Source organism: Panicum virgatum, chromosome 8K (genome assembly GCF_016808335.1).
Source record: "Panicum virgatum strain AP13 chromosome 8K, P.virgatum_v5, whole genome shotgun sequence".
NCBI lineage: Eukaryota > Viridiplantae > Streptophyta > Magnoliopsida > Poales > Poaceae > Panicum > Panicum virgatum.
Window position 1 is genome coordinate 30,480,268 of NC_053143.1, and position 19,176 is coordinate 30,499,443.

The window sequence follows — 19,176 nt, forward strand, 5'->3', positions numbered from 1 at the left end:
CCCGACGAAGGACAAGGAGTACATCGTCTTCGGGGATAACAGCAGAGGAAAGGTACGTGGAGTTGGCGCTATTCGGATTTTTGACGACTTCACCCTGAGAGAGGTTGCTCTTGTTGATAAACTTGGTTTTAAATTAGCTTTCTGTTTCGCAACTTCTTGATGATGGGTATGAGGTGAGTTTCAAGAGAGGTTGCTCGCGTGTTCTTGATTCTAGAGGGGATTTTGTTTGTAGCATTGTTCCTCTTGGTCGTGTGTTTCGCATTGACTTCTCTGGATCTTCTTCTAGCACTTCTCAGTGTCTGGTGACTGGTCAGTCCTCTGAGCTCTAGAGGTGGCATAGGAGACTTGGTCACTTGAGCTTTGATCTACTAGTTAGGCTCAGCTCACTTGATCTGATCCGAGGATTGCCCAAGCTCAAGTTGGAAAAGGACCTTGTCTGTCACCCATGTCGTCACGGGAAGATGGTTTCCCTTCCTCACCCACCTGTGAATCAGGTGATGACATCACACCCAGGCGAGCTTCTTCATATGGACACCGTCGGTCCTACTCGTGTGCGCTCTATTGGTGGGAAGTGGTACATTCTTGTGATCGTGGATGACTTCTCTCGATACTCTTGGGTTTTCTTCTTGGAGACTAAGGATGAGGCTTTTCAGTACTTTCGAGACCTTGCCTTGAGGTTACAGAACGTGCTTCCACATGCCATGAGGGCTATTTGCAGTGACAATGGCTCTAAATTTAAGAATGCTCGTTTTGATGACTTCTGTCATTGCCTCGGTCTTGATCACCAGTACTCCTCTCCTTATGTTCCTCCATAGAATGGCGTGGTTGAACGCAAAAATCGGACCCTAGTGGAGATGGCCAGGATGATGCTCGATGAGCATAGGACTCCTAGGCGTTTTTGGGCCAAGGCAATCAACACCGCATGCTATGTTGCCAACCGTATCTTTCTTCGCTCATTCATGAAAAAGACTTCGTATGAGTTGCGGTTTGGTCGACAGCCCAGAGTGTCCCATCTGCGTGCTTTTGGTTGCAGATGCTTTGTTCTGAAGGAGGGAAATCTTGATAAGTTCGAGTCTAGGAGCTCTGATGGCATTATTCTTGGCTATGCTCTTCAATCTAGAGGCTATCGTGTTCTTATTCTTGAGACTAACCGAATCGTCGAAACTTGTAATGTAACCTTCGACGAGTCCACTCCTTCCTTGTCTGCTTCTGTGGAGTGTGCAGGTGAAGATGAGTTTGGCTAGGACATCTTCGAGGATGAGGATGAGCCTGAAGCCTTTGAGGGTGATGGTGGTGTCCCTGCACCGGCTGCAGGCCCACTTTCTGGGGATTCGAGTTCTGACGACGATGGCGGCCCGCTCCCCACAACTTTGACTACGGCCGATCCACGTCCAGCTCAAGGTTCTTCCTCCAGGACCCATGCTGAGGGCGGTGGCGAGGTGACTTCACCTCAGCGAGTACACCACCGAGCCCTGCGGGATCATCCTCCAGAGAGGATACTTGGGGACCTTCACCGAGGAGTTCAGACGCGGTCGAAGGTTACCTCTATCACTTTCTGTGCTCACTCTGCTTTTGTAGCCACCTTTGAGCCCAAAGATGTTGGACACGCTTTATCTGATTCTAACTGGGTCAATGCAATGCATAAGGAGCTAGAAAACTTTGAGCGAAACCAAGTCTGGGTCCTTGTAGAGCCTCCACCAGATTGCCACCCTATAGGTACCAAATGGGTTTTCAAGAACAAACAGGGTGAGGATGGGATGGTTGTGAGGAACAAGGCTCGGTTAGTAGCTCAGGGTTACAGCCAGCAGGAAGGGATAGATTACGAGGAGACCTTTGCACCTGTAGCTCGTTTAGAGGCCATCGGGATCTTTTTAGCCTTTGCAGCTTCGAAGGGGTTCAAGCTGTATCAGATGGATGTGAAGAGTGCCTTCTTGAACGGGTTCATAGAGGAGGAGGTCTATGTGAAGCAACATCCTGGCTTTGAGAATCCCAAGTTTCCAGACTGAGTCTTCAAGCTTCAGAAGGCTTTGTATGGTCTGAAACAAGCCCCTAGAGCCTGGTATGCTAGGTTGAGAGCCTTTTTACTTAAGCAGGGCTTTGTCATGGGATCGGTAGATAAGACTTTGTTTCTCCTCATGCGTGGCGCTGATTTTCTGTTAGTTCAGATTTACGTGGATGATATTATCTTTGGTGGCTCCTCTCACTCTCTTGTTTCTAGTTTTTCTGATGACATGAGTAGGGAGTTTGAGATGTCTATGATGGGTGAGCTTCAGTTCTTTCTCGGGTCGCACATCAAGCAAATCCGGGATGGCACCTTCGTCCACCAGGCCAAGTACACCAAGGACATGCTCAAGAAGTTTGACTTCAGGGACCTCAGTCCCATGCCGACTCCTATGGGCACTTCTACGGCGCTGGATGAGGACACTGAAGGTGTTGCTGTGGACCAGAAGGAGTACAGGAGCATGATCGGCTCGCTCCTGTACTTGACGGCCACCAGACCCGACATCCAGTTCGCGGTCTGTCTCTGCGCGAGGTTCCAGGCTTCTCCGCGCACTTCTCACAGGAACGCTGTGAAGAGGATTTTCAGGTACCTTCGCTACACTCCTGAGTTTGGCCTTTGGTACTCTTCTTCCTCTTCTCTTGCGTTGGTTGGCTTTTCTGATGCTGATCATGGTGGGTGTCGGATTGATCGCAAGTCGACTTCAGGCACCTGTCAGTTTCTTGGAACTTCTCTTGTGTTTTGGTCTGCCCGCAAGCAAACTAGTGTAGCTCTTTCCACCACAGAAGCCGAATACATTGCTGCTGCTAGTTGCTGCTCCCAGATCCTTTGGATGAGACACACTCTCAGTGATTATGGCCTAACCTATGGCAGAGTTCCTATTTTCATTGACAGCACCTCAGCCATAAGCTTAGCCAAGAACCCCGTCCTACACTCTCGCTCCAAGCATATAGACGTGAGGTTCCATTTCCTGAGAGATCACTATGAGAAGGGCGATGTCGAGCTGACCCATGTATCCACTGATAATCAAGTAGCCGACATCCTGACCAAGCCCCTAGAACAAGCCACTTATTGCAGGGAGAGCTTGGCGTGTGCTACCCATTTTGAGTTGGGTAGTTGTTTCTGTAGTTTAGGATTGGTTTTCCTTTCTTTTTGCTTTTTCTTGCATTTTTGTGTACATACCATTTTGCATAGCATTTGCTCATATGCATTACACTTGCACTAAGCTTCTCATGTATGATATCTGCATTTGCTTGTGCCTTGTGCTATGCTATGAGTTGTATATATGCCTTGACCATGTGTAGCTAGCTCATTTGAATATGTTGTATATTGGCTCTGAGCTTAGCTATTTTATTTTTTGAAAATCATAAAACATGGTCACCTTCAGGATCTGCTACTAGCATGTGTAGGCTTGTATGCTTATGCTATCTTGTTTCATGCTTAGTGGCTAGGTCCTTTGCTATTATATGCAACAAGATGCCCTCTTTTGCTTCATGTTTGTTTTGCAAACTCAAACAGTTGGTGTGTTATAATTGGTATTCAATTTCAAAATTCCAACATTTGGTATATCATGCTTTGCTCTGTGTGAAAAGATCCAGGTGGGATTGCTTGCACCACTGATCTTGTACCGAGACTGCTCCTCTGGAGAACTTGGACAAGGCTGTGAATGACTGAGAGTGTTGTCTTAAGCTTCTGATGGTCTTTGACCTAGGCTTGGCACATTCGCTAAGTTAAGCACTTGCAAGTTTTCAACCCCTGGCACCACTTCTTCTTGTTGAGAAATTAAGAGTTTTCAGTTGGTTGAGTGGCAGTTGTTGTGATATGCTTTGGATAGCTCACATGTATGTTCTTGCTAGCACTAGCATGCTTGTTTACCTTCTAGTATGCTAGGTCCTTTCTGGTGATGCTTTTTCTTTTACAAATGACAAATGCTTGCTCATGATCTGTATAGATATATTCTTATGAGCTTCTTCATGCATTGTCTTTGTATATGCACCCTCATATGCTGTGCTGTTTCAACCCTTGCAAATGCTCTTGTTCTGTACCTGGAAGCTTTTTAGGCACGCATGCATTCCACTTCATGGCATATTTCCAGGGGAGCATCTAGATAGAGGGAGATACCTTGGTGTGTGCCTTGTCAACAAGGGGGAGAGATTGGTGTTTTGGTCTAAGGGGGAGAGTTTGGTGTCTCTGATACCTTAGACGGAGAGATTGTGGAGAATTCCAGTCTTTGAGTGTGCACACATCGGGGGAGAGTTGCATAGTGAGGGGGAGCTGCATTTCAGGGGGAGTTTTTGAGCCTTTTCATGATCTTTGCTGGTTGTGTTGAGCCTTGCCTCTTTCTGGAGGGACCAGCTTTGCACATGCTTGGCTGTGTTGAGCCTTTGCCTCTTTCTTGAGGGGTCAAGTATGTTTTGGAGTCAGTGCGTCGAGCCGTTGCCCTTGTCTTGGGGGCTGACTCTTTTGGCTTTGCTATCTTCAAGTGATCTTTTCTAGCTTTCATTCACTTTTGATCACTTGAGTTAGCTCTCATTGTTTTCTATTTATTTTTCGGTTATATTTTTCTTTCACCAGTGCCTGTGTGGGGTGTGGTGTTGACAATGCACTCATCAAGGGGGAGATTGAGAGGCCTGCTCCTTGGTGTGATGAGTGATTGCCAACACGTGGAGTGGACTAACTGTGTGTAGTCGCGACTCTGTGGAGATTGCGATAGTTCTTGGTCTGTGGTGTGCAGGTACACGGATGGCGCGGTGACAGCGAGATGGTTTGGACAAGAGCGAGGTACGTGCCGATGCACCATGCGGCAGCGTTGCGGTGGCAGGGAGCTCGACGACCATGCGAAGGCAGGAGACCTTACGGTGGCGTTGGAGGCCCGACCGGATGACCGTGCGGTGGAGAAGGGCGGCCCAGATGCTTGGGCCACTGCTGGGCCGTGTTGCGATCCACTCCTGGCGCCAAGGCAAGACGGCGTGGAGTTTGTTGGTAGCTTGGGAAAAACCAACGGCTGGGATGCGTCGACGTCGGCCAAGTCGGAGAAAGATGGCGATGGCGTCTAGATGACGAAGGCGCTAGGGTTCCGGTGGGAGGTCGGACACGTGGCGACATCGGGCTTGGCGGGTGTGCCGGAAACATCACGCGGGAAGGTTTGGCGGTTCCTCCAAAACCGCCCCCGAACTCGGTTTCGGCAGTTTTCCCAAAACTGCCCCCGTGAAGATTCCAAAAGAACGCGTGGCGACATCGGGGCGATTGTGTCGGGTCGAAGCAAATATCTCCAAGTCGTCGCAGCCATCGGATGGTCTTCAATGTATCTTTTCCGGTTTTGCCCCTAAGGGCCTTCTAGTTTAATTTCAGCACTTAGGGGTATTCTAGTCTTTAGAGGGAGACTTGGAGGAGAAGAAAGATAGGCAGGGCAGCAGCACACGGAGGGATAAAAGGCAGGCAGAGACAGGGGCGCCATCTCTCTCTCTCTCTCAGGCTGGCGTGCAAGACAGGCGGCGCCCTCCCTGTTTCCTTCCCTCTCTGTTCTTCTCCCTTCTTCCTCTAGGGTGAGATTTTGGAGATGGATTCTTGAGACTTTGTACGTGAATTGATCGGGAAAGGAGGCCCTTCCCTCCTTGTGCCCTCTGGGCTTTCGATTTCATTCAATTCGGTATGTTTCTTCTCATCTTCCTTGTGATGGATTTTCCATTCCGTGTTGATTCTTTGTGTGCACGAGATCGTAGTGGTTCTTAGATCTCTTTGTGGTGAATTCTTATCCTCTTGCCTAGTGCAAAACCCCTAGGATTCACGAGCTCCTTAGGATCGAAGTTCTTGAGCTTTTCACATTTTGAGAAAACCCCGTTCTTGCTCGGGATTTTGTCGATTCCTCTCAATCCATGGAGTGAATCGTCGATTCCTTTGGTGGGTATGTTCACAAGGTCTTTATGATCGTGCCTATAAAGTTTTGTGAGATTTGGACTTGTTTTGATCCTCAAATCGTCAAGTCTTGGATCGAGCTGCGAGTAAAAACAGAGGTTCTGCGTCGTGCTGAATTTTTCCTATCACCGGTTAAACCGACGCTTGTCTGGGTGATCGTCGGTTCAACCGATGAATAGAAGTTTAGGGCTTTAGGGTTTTCTGGTGTTCTTCTGTTGCACCGGTGCTTTGGTCTTTACAAGCATCGGTTCAACCGGCGTTGCTGTTGGGTGTGTAGCTTTGATCGTTGGACCGGCGTAAGCATGTTTCCTAGTGTCGGTTGAACCGGTGCTCAGAACGTCCCTTTTTGTAGTTCTCTGGAGAAATGCACCGGTGTTTGGATTTGAGAGCGTCGGTTTAACCGGTGCGTGTTAAGATCGTTTTGAGCTCTCTCTGGACAACTGCACCGACGCCAGAAGTTGATTTTGTCGGTTGATCCGGTGCACTACCGTCGGTTGATCCGACGCTATTTAAATCTTCTCATCGGATCAACCGGTGCTGCTTTTCACGTGCTGCAGGCTCTGTATCATTGGTTTAACCGACGCACTCAACTCTGTGAGCGTCAGATTAACCGGTGATATATACCTTGCTGTTTCTTGTGCTATTTTCTCGTGTTTGCTTCCACGCTTGTTCACTCTTGTTCCTAGGGTTGTTTTGTGTTAGTGTAACTCCCCTATAGCTACTCTGCACTTCACCTAGGACTCTTGGGTTGGGTGCGTAATTGGGATCAAGGCCGAACTGTCGTTTGCGAAAATTTTTGATCGGCTCCCATTCACCCCCCCCTCTGGTCGCATTTCTCGGTCCTACAACCAGGACTGGAACCTTGGCATTGTTGAGCGCTTCAGACACATTATCATTTTTATATGGACATGGTTAGAAAACTGTGAATAATAATGAATTCCTACATCACAAGAGCAATATATGTTTGACACACAAATGAGTTTGAGGTTAATTATGTATGCATAACCGATTCGGATGGAATAACTATTTTTTTATCATCATATTAATCTCATTAGCGACAAATTGTCAGCACAAAACATATAGTTTTTATATGCTCTATAACAAAATTACTATTTTAGGATCAGTGCCGGAAATGTGACTAAAATGATCCACAAGAAACAAGACGGGGACATAGGCTAACTGTTGGATTGGGAGTCAAGCTTACTTCTAAGGAAACCGACAAAGAAACCAATTTTACACCATAATTTCAAATTTTTGGACAATCCCACAAGAAGACGACCGACTCCTTTCACCCACACCACAAATTTGGTATGAAAAGAGTGACATTTTCTCTGACACACCTCACACCCACCCACCCATAAAAAACCTCCAACGAAAATACACAAATAATGAACCAATTCAACACTTTGCACACACACACACACACACACACACACACACACACACACACACACACACACACACACACATATATATATATATGTGCAAAGTCAATCAAGATTAGTCAAGAGCAACAATTCTTTGGATGTCAATCAATGTAACTCAGTGATGGCCACAGCAGCAAAGCTGGATTCCCCAAAGTTATTCCTTCCATCAAGCCTGATGATACGGTGTGACGCTGGCTCCAACAGGGCTGTACAACTGCAGCACCCATTTGGTGTTCTCATCAAAATCTGATTTCCCATGGTAGATCACCAGGATTTTCTTTAACATGATCATTAGAGGCTCTCCACCATTCACATGACCACAAGAGATTGGCACATCCTCGCCAGATATCTTCCAGTTCTCATCATGTGTGGCACGATTCCATTGGTTTCCAAGTGGCCACTGTTGGTGATCTGCCCCATAGGCAATCATATATATATATATATATATATATATATATATATATATATATATATATATATATATATAGCATGCTAATGGGCATCAACCATGTAGGCCCATTAGTAGCCCTAATCTCTTGTGGATCAACATCCTTGTTATATATATATATATATATATATATATATATATATATATATATATATATATATATATATATGTGTGTGTGTGTGTGTGTGTGTGTGTGTGTGTGTGTGCGAGGGGCTAGGGGCGCTACCACCCAGCTATGCCCTAAACCCGTCCTCCCTCCTCCTAACCGCCACTCCCTTCCATCCTTGCACGCAGTGCTAGCACATTGGTGCACGATGTTCCCTCTCCTGCATGTGTGGACTCCATGGGGGCGTTGCTGTTGTTGCGATACAGATCGGCTAGTCTACTACAATGCATCTTTCGTTGCGCTGCGCATCCAGTGGTAACGATCTGTGAACTCCTACTCACAAGTTTCTTGGGTGAGCACGGTAGTCAGCTAGAGTAGCCTACCTATTTCCCTATAGTTGTATCAGAGCTATCTTGTGTAGTTTTTTATTTGGATCTTAAGAATATAGTAAATTAGATATATTACTTTTGCAAAGTTTGATTAGATCAATTGGTCATAAGCTAAGGGGTTGGATAGGGGTGAGTTGATTGTATCATGTGACAAAAAAGATTAGTTCATCCTCCTTCTGTGATGTGCATGCGAGTTGCTCCTACTAACTGGAATGGCCATCGGAGCTAACTGCACAAGGTCAGTAGATTGAGCTAACAAATCATGGTCATGTGTTACAGTCTTCTCGAGTACACCATCACCAGATCGATGAGGTCAGTGTAGTGAAAATAGTGTCATATGGAATGGCTCAGATTTGGATTGATTTGATGAGTCCGATGCAATCTATGTAATTTTTGTGAGGTTTTTAGAACTGCCCGCCCTTTGACCGTCGTTGCTTTCTAGTTATAGTGGCACCCTTGTGCTATTTCACTAGAACATGTCATATGCCTAAATGTTTTTGCAGGGTATGATGTGAATGGTATGGTCCCAATGTCATGTGATGATCTATGTGTATAATTGTGCGTCCTACGTGTCACAAGTTGAAACAACCAGGTTGAGGTTGTCCCATTGTTGCATAAAGACCTTCTTGTCGACTTGTGATGCTTGGTTCCTCAAGTAATTTAATTTACTAGCTATTAGATGTAGTAGCTTAGTATTCTTTTCATGGAGGCTTCAAGCACAATGGCGATGATGGTCACCATGGAGGCAGGAGTGATGGCGATAGAGATCACCGTGGAACCATGGAGATGGAGACCACTATGATTCAAATGGTCATACTATTCACAATATAATATGATTATATGCCTATGATGTTTATTTTCATGTCATACTATTTTTTCTTGTTACACTTGTGGCGGATGTATGTTCATGATAGACTAGCTTCCCTCAGAATAGTTAAGATCTTTCAATTCACTTACCTATAGCAGCACCTATTAATACATTGACCATTGTGTGGTAGGCTAACAAAGTAAAGTGCCATCAACTTTCATTATAAATAGGATGCATGTCAGACATTCACAAGTACAATATTCATTCACTTAGTTTTGGGCTTTAAAGCATGGAGTTGGGAACCGGGGCATTGGATGCCACCCAACAAACAAGAGTCACATGGTGATGCGATTAGCAAGGTGTTGCTTATCTATGTCACTAATTTTCTAGCTGTTATTCAAAAGCTCATTAGAACTTTAGTGAATATATATGGATCTTGTACCCCCTATGTATTGTTATAGGGAAGACGATACCAATATAGTGGGAGCGTCTTTTATTAAATTTGTTAATAGAAGATTCTACATAAACTAAGTGTTAAAACCTAGTTTCATTTGGTAGATCATGTCTGCTAGTAACAATTCTGCTTTCAATTTGTGATAAGTTTTTGAGAGAAAAACTAAATGTGATGAACTTTATTGATTGGTACCTGTTGACGATCTATTTTGACCCATTTTGACTATCAAATCTTGCACAAAAATCTAGCATAAATGGGAATAAATGTTAGCATAGGACAAATTATTGAAAAATTCCACAAATGCTGTTTGGAAATGTGTGAAGGTGAATTCAAACAAAAAACATAAGCAAATGGGAAGCGTGATCCAAGGCTGTTGACACCATTTTTTGGAACGTGTCAATCTGAATAGCAGGCAGCTAATAAGGAATGGGCCAACCAAGAATGCAGACGAAAAGGGAGCATATTGGGCCTATGTGCCCAAAAGGGCTGAGAAAGTTATCTCTTATATTTTGAGTCATTTGTATTAGGAAAGTTCTTTTATTTGTTTGCAAGTCATGTAAACCATATCGACAAAGGGGTCTAGGTTTAGTCTATAAATAGCAGGCCTCTGGATCTTGAATAAACTGGTCAACCATATCCAACAAAAAAACCTTTACCTTAATCACATCTACTTTTCATGTCGGCGACTTCGCCAAAACCCTAGTTGCAGTAGATTTTTCTTTTACGAGTTTTTCTCAGCAGGCAAAGCTATATTTGTTTTGACCTCTGGTTTGCTAGTAAGTTCCAAGTTGAGTTGCATGGATAGACCCAATGTTGATGGCGCATGCTCCTTCCTCTATCTACAACGCTCAAGTTATCAAATACGTTAGATTTTAGGTTCATACGCATCGCTCTTTGTTAGTGTTCTATAGGAAAGTGTAACTGGGTATACCCCGAGGTAGAGGATTGATCGTAGGGAGTCGCTGAGATTAAGGACATGACGATGCAAGCAACATGGGATTTAGACAGGTTCGGGCCGCATGATGTGTAATACCCTACATCCATTTGGGTGGTTTATAATGCTGAGGATTTTAGATGGTGCGTTTATGATTTAGAGGGGTCCCTGCCAGCCTTATATAGCCTGAGGGGACAGGGTGTAACACCCCGCCCCCAACACCGCACAGTCTAGCCCTTCCGAGGGGCGAGCCCGCTTACACATAGCACCTCACTTACGCTTTCGTCCTCGCTTCGTGTAAAAGGGTCAATCCGAAGGTGCTATGGCTAGAGGACAAAGGCTTATAAGTTGGCTCCACCCTTACTTAACTAATAAGGTGGTACTAAATATGAGCACACAGCACTCATGGGCCACTACTGGACCATCTAAATTGGGCCGGATGTCACACAGGGTTACGTGAAACCTTAGATCGGTTGAGCCTGAGAGTCCTTCTCAGTACTACTCAAGTGGTTTCCATCTATACCAACTAGATCTAAGCCCACAGGACTAGTTACAAAACATATGGGTATGGGACATGCCCCATCCCATATCTCGTACTGATCCATGCCACGTCAGGTATCCTGTGGCCCCGGTTCTGATAAGCCCTCGAGCTCTTCGCGACTGAGTAGTGTAGTCTTCCGAGTACTTCTGAAGCTGTCTTCGAGTTCCCCGAACTTTGCCTAGTTCTTGCCTTTCGTGTACTTCCTTTGGCTGCACTGAGGCTATGTGGTCTTGTTGCTCAAGGAGTCTTGAAATCTTGAGATATAATTTTCCTATATGGGGTGAGATGAACAGTCGCACTCCATATGGAGTAGCCCCTGATCCTAAGATTGAATCGAAGAATTCAGGCTGAGGGTCCATCTTGAAATTTTATTCAAATCTACTATCTTTCAAATATTTTTGAAAAATAAACCTCTGATGACACATATCCAGTAGCCCCCAAGCGTTGAATCTAAATTCTAGAATTTGGAAACAAGGATCTAAAAAATCATGGCATACTCAGAGCGAATATGTGTTTAGTTCCATGATATGGTTTGGTTGGAAATTCGAGACCCTCTTTTTCGAAATAAATACCTGAAAGAATGACTAAACAAATGACCTTCAAAAAACTCTTCCAGAAAATTAGATGAAACTTACTGTTCTTTGAACCATTTTGAGTCCATTGTTTTGGTGATCATGGGTTAGATCCACTTTAACTTACACTACAGGTTCAGCCGCCTTTCAATTTCTCTTCTTGCGCCTTACAACCATACACCGCTAGTACGACTTCACCATAGCCCCCGAGCATATGCGTTCCAAGTGGCACGTGACATTCCAGATGAAGGAAGGTAAAGCTGGTGATCGAGGGGAAAAGCAAAAACACGAGGACCAGGAACCATTGGAGGACAAGTCCTCGTGGGTTCAAAGTAAGTTTTCTAAAGTGGATTTGCAAAATTGGTTCATGCGGGTCTTTTGCAACCAAAAGAGTCAATCCGTTGGTGTATTGACGAAGGAGAGATTACTCCATGCACCAGACACTGAGATCATGATTGTTGCCTCTTGTCAACGATGGGTTGGCTATTCCAACGAGTAATTTCTTTCAAGGTCTGCTGTATTATTATGGAATCCAGCCCCATCACTTGGATCCACAATTTGTTCTTCACATTATGGTTTTTATCCATCTTTGCGAGGCTTTTCCTGGAATTGAACTGCATTTTGACCTGTTTCGGTATCTGTTTGTTTTGATTCCATAGCCATCGCCTAGAGAAGTTAAATCCGTTGCAGGTGCAAGATTGTGTTAAGAGAGGGCAAGGCTGAGAAATAACTAGAATATCCCGTAGTAAGCGTCGATGGCAATTGGAAACAAGACTGTTTTACATTGGAAACCCAGCTCCTTCTCTACCCAAATGCAAAATTGATCCACCTTTATTTGTACTCGAGTGGATGAGGAAAAGTACTCCTGGGAGCGATGACCAGATGAAAGAGTTAATGGACCTCAACTGGTGTTTGAGGGCGATGGGAGTGACAGCTTCTTCTGTTATCTTTAATTGGATGCAGCGCAAAGTTCAGCCTCTGAAGAGGCGAGATAATTTTGGGTTTCAATATGAAGAAACTCAAGATACTTCTCGGTTTTTTGCAGAACCAATGGAGCGGAGTGAGGGATTGAAAAGGATCAAGACTATCTTTCCCGATCTATGCAGCGTACCCTGTGTTCCTCCTATCTTCCGCACAAACAATCCACCCTCTGAGGTAACATTCCTTCTAAGTGGTTATAGTTGCGACTACTTTGTCTGCAGGTATTCAAAAGAGTACAAATGCAAATTTGTTTTTGTACAGGATAGTGCGAAAGTTTTCGAGAACAATACTCCCAATCTGCACATCACCATGCCCAGGCACGCCGAGCCTCTGCATACGACAATGCAAAAGGACTTGGATGAGGAGGAAGAGCCGATCATAGAAGAGGATCTGTTATCGCCATCTGAAGATGACATGACTTTGGCGGTTCGGTTCCAAACCAAGTTTCTAAACCAAGCTCCCGGTCTGTCTGTTATGGAGTCTCCTAATGGATCACCACGGTCGAGTAGCCAGAATGATCCGCCGTGTGGAGAAAGCACCACTGCGCATGTTTGGTGTATTGTAAGGTAAAGATTTGAGCATTGATCCATGTTAGTGCAACCTTTGCCTTGTTTGTTTGAGTTTTTTTTTGTAGTGAGGTTGTAAATCCCAAACTCTCGAGGATCGGAGATGATAATAATTTAGTCGGAGCGGAGACTTGTACTGAGCAATTGATGCCATCGACTGTTGGTACTATATATACCCTGCAGTCCGGGGCGGCCGCATCATGGTCGGCTAGTTCTGCTTCGGTTTACCGGGTACTACGTGTACCTTCCAAGCTTGTAGTTAAGCGGACAAAACTGCAAGTGATCCTTACTTGGTTGCCTGGGTTTTCCGAGCGCCATAGCGTGTTGATGCACTTTTTGCATTAGGACTGTTGCATCCCTTTTCTTGGCAGTGACTAGAACCAAAGGGAGTACTAAAAAAGGATGAAGCTGCTTCCTCGACCTTTGTGCCAGCAACTGCTCAAGCCCCTAAACATCGAAGAGGAGGAAGGAAGATTTATCAAAGATTGGAGAGCCAGGGACTATGGTAACGAAGGGGAAGAAGGTGCTCACATAACTGATGCAGCCGCATCAGCGCCTCCACAAGGTGCCTTTGTGTTGCCACTGCTGAGCCCAGCAGCATGTTAGGGGTGTCTAGTTCCCATGGCGTGCAAACCACTTCAGAATGGTTTCCAAGATGATGATCTAGATGGAGTTGAAATATGTGTGGAGATCCTTGAAAGCCAACTCCGCGTGCTTGATCATCACCAGGTAAGTGTGCTTTAGTTGTCTGAGTATTTCCAATATTTGTGGCTGTTGCAAATATTAGACTTGGTTTATTCCTTTGGATTTGTAGCAAAGTATCGGGGAGTTCTGACAAAAATCTGCGGAAGCTGAAGTTTTGAAGAAAGGAGTTGCTCGGAAAACTGCTCAGATTAGCGACCTGAAAAATCGCCTCTATGCTGTTTAAGCTAATGCTCGGAATTAAACCATGAAGATGCAGCAAGACTATATGATGGTCTGTCTAGGAGAAATCACGACTTGTTCCATGTACTTTTGTGCTTGGAAGGTTTTGTGGCTAATTGGTCTTGTTCTTTCTCAGGGGAAAGAGATCAAGCTTTTTGAGATTACGAGTCATTGCAGATGTCATATGACGATCTCGAAGTGTAGAAAAAGACTATAGAGAAACAATCGATAATAAACTTGCTAAAAAAATGGCGACGATCCAGAGGTTGAATTTGGACAAGGAACGCAAGGATAAAAAGATCTTTGACCTGGAGGCATCGGCACGAGTGATCCGTCCTAGAGCGTTTGAAGAATGTGCCAACTCAGATTGCCGGGTACATGACGGGTACATCCAAGTATGTAGCCAACAATTTCAGGGGAACCTTCAGGTGGTAGAGCCCTAGCCTATGACATAGTCGTTAGCTTAGACTTGCAGTTATCATATCATCAATGATGTACCTGTCGGAATTTCCTCCTTTGTGTAATATAATTTCGCTTTGCTCCTAGTGTACAATGCTTTGAAATGAGAGTCATGACTCTTCTAGCAATCGTAGTGAGCATAGGAACGCATTAATGTTCAACGCCATTGGGTGGGTGCAGTTGATGCACTCGTACCACGTAGTGAAAATGGTCCATCTGATTGGACGGTTCTGCCCGTGCGGCTCTTAGGGTCAAAAGCTGCCGGCCGACCAGATCACCCAAATTCCCTCCCGTGTTTCTCTCTGCTTGACGCACCAAGCGGTGGCCATGGGTGGCTCGTCGTGGAAAATGGCCAACCCTGCAGTTGCCCCCTCGCCGGCACGCGCGCTCGCCAATGTGGGATCGCGACACCATCGAGCAGCCTGGCAGCGGTGCCCTAAGCCAATGCAGAGGCAGTGTTGCATTGGGGAGGCGGGATGTCGGTGTGCCCTTCCCGCACGCGGCGGTTGTGCGCTGGCGAGCCAGCGCCTGAGGGGCCTTTCCCACATGGCAACGGCCGGCGGTGGTGCTGGAGGCGAGACCCAAGTAAGCCCTACCGCCTCTTTCTTCTTTCTAGGGTTAGTACTAGGGTTTTATTTCCTTTAATTTGAGTCGAATCGTTTCTTTCTCCGTTTGGATCCTTTACCTAACTCGATCTACGCACTAGATCGGGCGACTGATACCATTATTAACGCTAACTGGATTGGCTAGGCATAGATCAATGGGTAGAACTTGACTAAACATTAATACAAGGTTTGGTCTACTACTCCTAGTACTAGAGAAGGGTAGATCCATAGAGCAGGTGGGGAGGAGGCTTCAGCGTTATTGGCCATGGAGACGGCGAAGTGGACAAAGTCAACGACGAGGTCGGTGATGCCCGGACTCGTAGATGCAGTGGTGTCACCGACTAGCTTGGGGTAGTGGAGCAGATGGTGTCGGCGGCGAGGTTGAGGACGACGGCGCGTGTTGACGCTCAGTAACAACCAATTCTATGCATCAAATTGATCAGAAAATCATGTGAGTTTGCATTTCTTACACACATTGTCTATCAAATAAATCCCTAAACACACCTTACCTCTAGAAAATTGCAAAATGTGTTTAGAGCTAATTTGCAGGTTGCAAGCACACTTTGGTCCGAGGTAAATCCACTCAAGACAGGCAAAGACACCTAGGGTTAAGACAAGGTAGCCCAGCCCAGCCCAAAGCCAGCAATTGGGGGCGGTTGGAGCCGTGGGCAGGCCGGTCGACCACCCTGGTCGGCCGACTAGCCCATGGGCCCCACCGCCATACTCCTTCGATGTGGCAGCCTCTCATTGGTCCTAGACGTCAGTTCTTGGAGGAATAGCTGCAGAAGATGCCCCTGTTGGTCGTGGCTCACTCCTACAAATATGAGAGGAGGGGTGACACACACACACACACACACACATGAACGCACGTGCGCGCGCGCACACACACACCACACTCACCTCTCAAGTGAAGATCTCTTGCAAGGCTCTATAGGTTAGAGGAGTTTAGGTGAAGTCTAGGAGTCGTCGAGTCTCCGGAATTGCTCGGGAGTTTTGGTATGGGTTCTTCTCTAGTTCTCTCATGTAATTCTCAGTTGTTTGTCAATTGATTTAGACTATGGTTACCGAGATATCTACTTAAGTATATTCTGAGTTATCATACTTATATTTTGTGATCTGGTTGTGTTATCATTTGATGCTTGCGATGGTTAACATATTAGCTTTAGAACTCTGGCAAGTGCTCCAGTATCGTATGTTTGCTCTAATGTGATGTCTGTCCATTCGGAGGGTGGGGGCTCTGTGCGGGACACTAGAGTACCGCTTGCTAATGTAAATATGGTGTCTAGACTAGTTAAGTGTTGTTGGATGTCACCTTTTTCCACAGTTTGTAGAGGTAGCCGGCAGGTGGTGACAGCCCTGTCCATGCCCAGTAATCATCCATGTTTGGATTGGGAAGTAGGAGGTGCATAAAGCCGCATAGTTGGTCGGGCTTCTCCCGTCAGCTATAGGAGCGGTTTTCTTGTTGTAGTAGTTTAATCTTCTGTTGATCTAACCATAAGATAGCATAGATATAGCTAGCCTAGCACCTTTGGCTTGAGCTCTAACTTCTTCCATTCTCCGTGCCTATAGAATATATTTTACGGTTGAGGGTAGTTTGTGTGTGTGTCACACTACCTCCTACCAGTTATTTATCTTACCCCTGTTTTTATGCATTTGAATATCCAATCTAGATCAGTTTATTAACTAGTCTCTGTAATTTCATTCGCCGCCTTCCCTACGAAAATATAAATGATACCCTCGTATACTCCAGGGTAAAATGCTGCAGCGGTATTCCGTGCGCTTGCGGATTTATTCGTGGTTCATGAAATACCTGCCACCCTATTGGCGTCTGCGGGCGTCATCGTTGGGCAATCCATGGTGACGTTGGTAGGCGCCAACAGCGTGGTGCAGTGGCGGCGGACTTCCCGTCACTGTCAGCGCCCCCGCGATCGGTAGGGTTTATAGGTGGGGTTTATGAGGTTGGCAAACATTGGTGTGTGTGACCCCCACAGCCTCCACCTCCTCTATGTAGCACTGCACGATGGGGCCCACCAGCCATGTGTTGGTTGGGCACCCATGATTAGGGCGCGGATCAGGGCCCGACTCAGCCTTGGGTTGAGTCGGAGGAGATCAATCTAACATAGACCGTGTCCTTGGTCACCACATTATGGCTGTAATGTAGTTTTTTGTTTGCGTTTAGATGGGCGGCTAGTGAGTGCCTCAGTTTGTTACCCAAACTCTTCTATGCTTTTAATTTGCTTTCTCATCCTCTTGATGAAAAATGTGCTCAGGCACGTTCTAAAAAAAGCTAGTACTAGTGTTTTGTAGAGAGAATACCAAACATATAACTAGCTATACTTGGAGAGAATATTGTGTAACTGAAATCTTATGGAGAAGACTACCTGTCGACTCATGGTCAGTTCGCCTTAGTGCCCGAAGTTTCTAGCATGGAATATGTCGTAGTATGGAGTACGATGGAGGCTAGGAATTTATCACGCGAGTGCATCTCTTTAGACGAAAAGCGAACAAGGAAATCTGTGGAAGCACTTTCCGCACATATCTGGGATCTACTGTATGGTACTCCCTCCGTTCCAAATTATAGGTCGTTTGACTTCTGTACTTTAAGTTTGACTACTCGTCTTATTCAAAAATTTGTTCAAAATATCACTTCTTCTGTTGTGGTTTGCTTTATCAATACAAATTCTTCATTAGTTACTTAAATTTGACTATATTTGTATAAATTTTTAAATAAAATGAGTGGTCAAACTTGATGTCAAAAAATTCAAATGACCTATAATTTAGAACGGAGGGAGTATCATGTACTCTTGTTAAGGTGTGATTTAGAAATGACAAACCTCCAAAGCAAGTTCATCTAAAATTCAGTAGTTTCGAATTCAGATCACCCCCCCCCCCCCCAACACACACACACAAAATTCCATCCATCTTCTATACAATATGCATTTCTAGCTTTGTTTTGCATGATGATGTATGCCATCATGGAAGTAGCAACACTCAAGAATTTAACAAGAAAATTATATGGCATACAAGAGAGAGAGCATGCACGGATCGGAATGTTTTCAAATTTTCCAACAAAAGAGTATAAACTCTTTGCCTGTTCAAAACTCGTCGATCATTAGGTTGCAACCTTCTTGGACATATACAGTACAATTCTTGAGGAGCCGATCACTCGATTCCTCAAGCTTTATTTAGCAGGACTGATTATTGTTAGCATCTCTCTCTCTCTCTCTCTCTCTCTCTTTCTCTCTCTCTCTCTCTAAAATATACACTAGCGAACACGCGACATTATAATAACACTATATCAAAGATAACACAGCTTATGAGCAGGAAAATTGCTAGTAGCTTTTAGCACGGCCCGTCTACCTCCATGTTCCTGGGAGTCATCTGGAAGAAGTGGTCCCAGGCGTACTGGAAGCTGACGGTGGCCATGCTTGGGATTGCCTCGCCGCCGTTCACCAGGTAGTAGACGCCTCCATCGTCAGCACGGAACGCAGCAGGATCAACGTCCACTGACGTGGCGAAGCCCCGGGCGTCGAGCTGGACATTCCTGACGGCGCACGGGCACAGGTTCTTGAGCTCCACCTGGAACACCGTGTCCCCACCGGATACGACGACGCCTGAGTTGAAGGTCTCCACCTGGATGCTCGACGTGTTGCATCGCTCGCCATTGGTTCCTGGTCACGGTATTTGTTTGGATAAAAATTGATCCGATTATTAAACATCAGGACGCACTGAGTATATGAATAAATATTGGAATTTTTCCATAACTCCTGGAGTTACTAGTTAATAAGATGGATGTGGAGTAGATCCTCCAGCTACGGAGCTAAATTTTGCTTCCACAACAAGCTTGTCAAACCGCGAGACTCACCACTTAGCAAGACGGCGAAGAACACAACAGGCAGGACAGTACGAAGCATGATTGAGGTTGCCATGTTTTCTTGCTTGTTAATTTCTTTCGGAGACCAGAATCCTTCAGCTTGCTTTGTGAGTACGGGTGCAGTTGGTGGTCAGCTCTGCCTGCTTGTGGTTTTAGATGGTGGTGCTCTGGATC

General features: G+C 45.5%; 1 protein-coding gene across 1 annotated transcript; it reads right to left on the reverse strand.

Annotated features, from left to right (window-relative positions):
• Nucleotides 1–18,220: 18,220 nt before the first annotated feature.
• On the reverse strand, nucleotides 18,221–19,176 carry LOC120646254. Its single transcript, XM_039922913.1, has 2 exons — nucleotides 18,994–19,176; nucleotides 18,221–18,799 (listed from the first exon to the last, which is right to left on the reverse strand). Exons 1-2 carry the CDS (start codon nucleotides 19,055–19,057, stop codon nucleotides 18,471–18,473), a joined length of 393 nt encoding a protein of 130 aa, XP_039778847.1. The 5' UTR covers nucleotides 19,058–19,176; the 3' UTR covers nucleotides 18,221–18,470.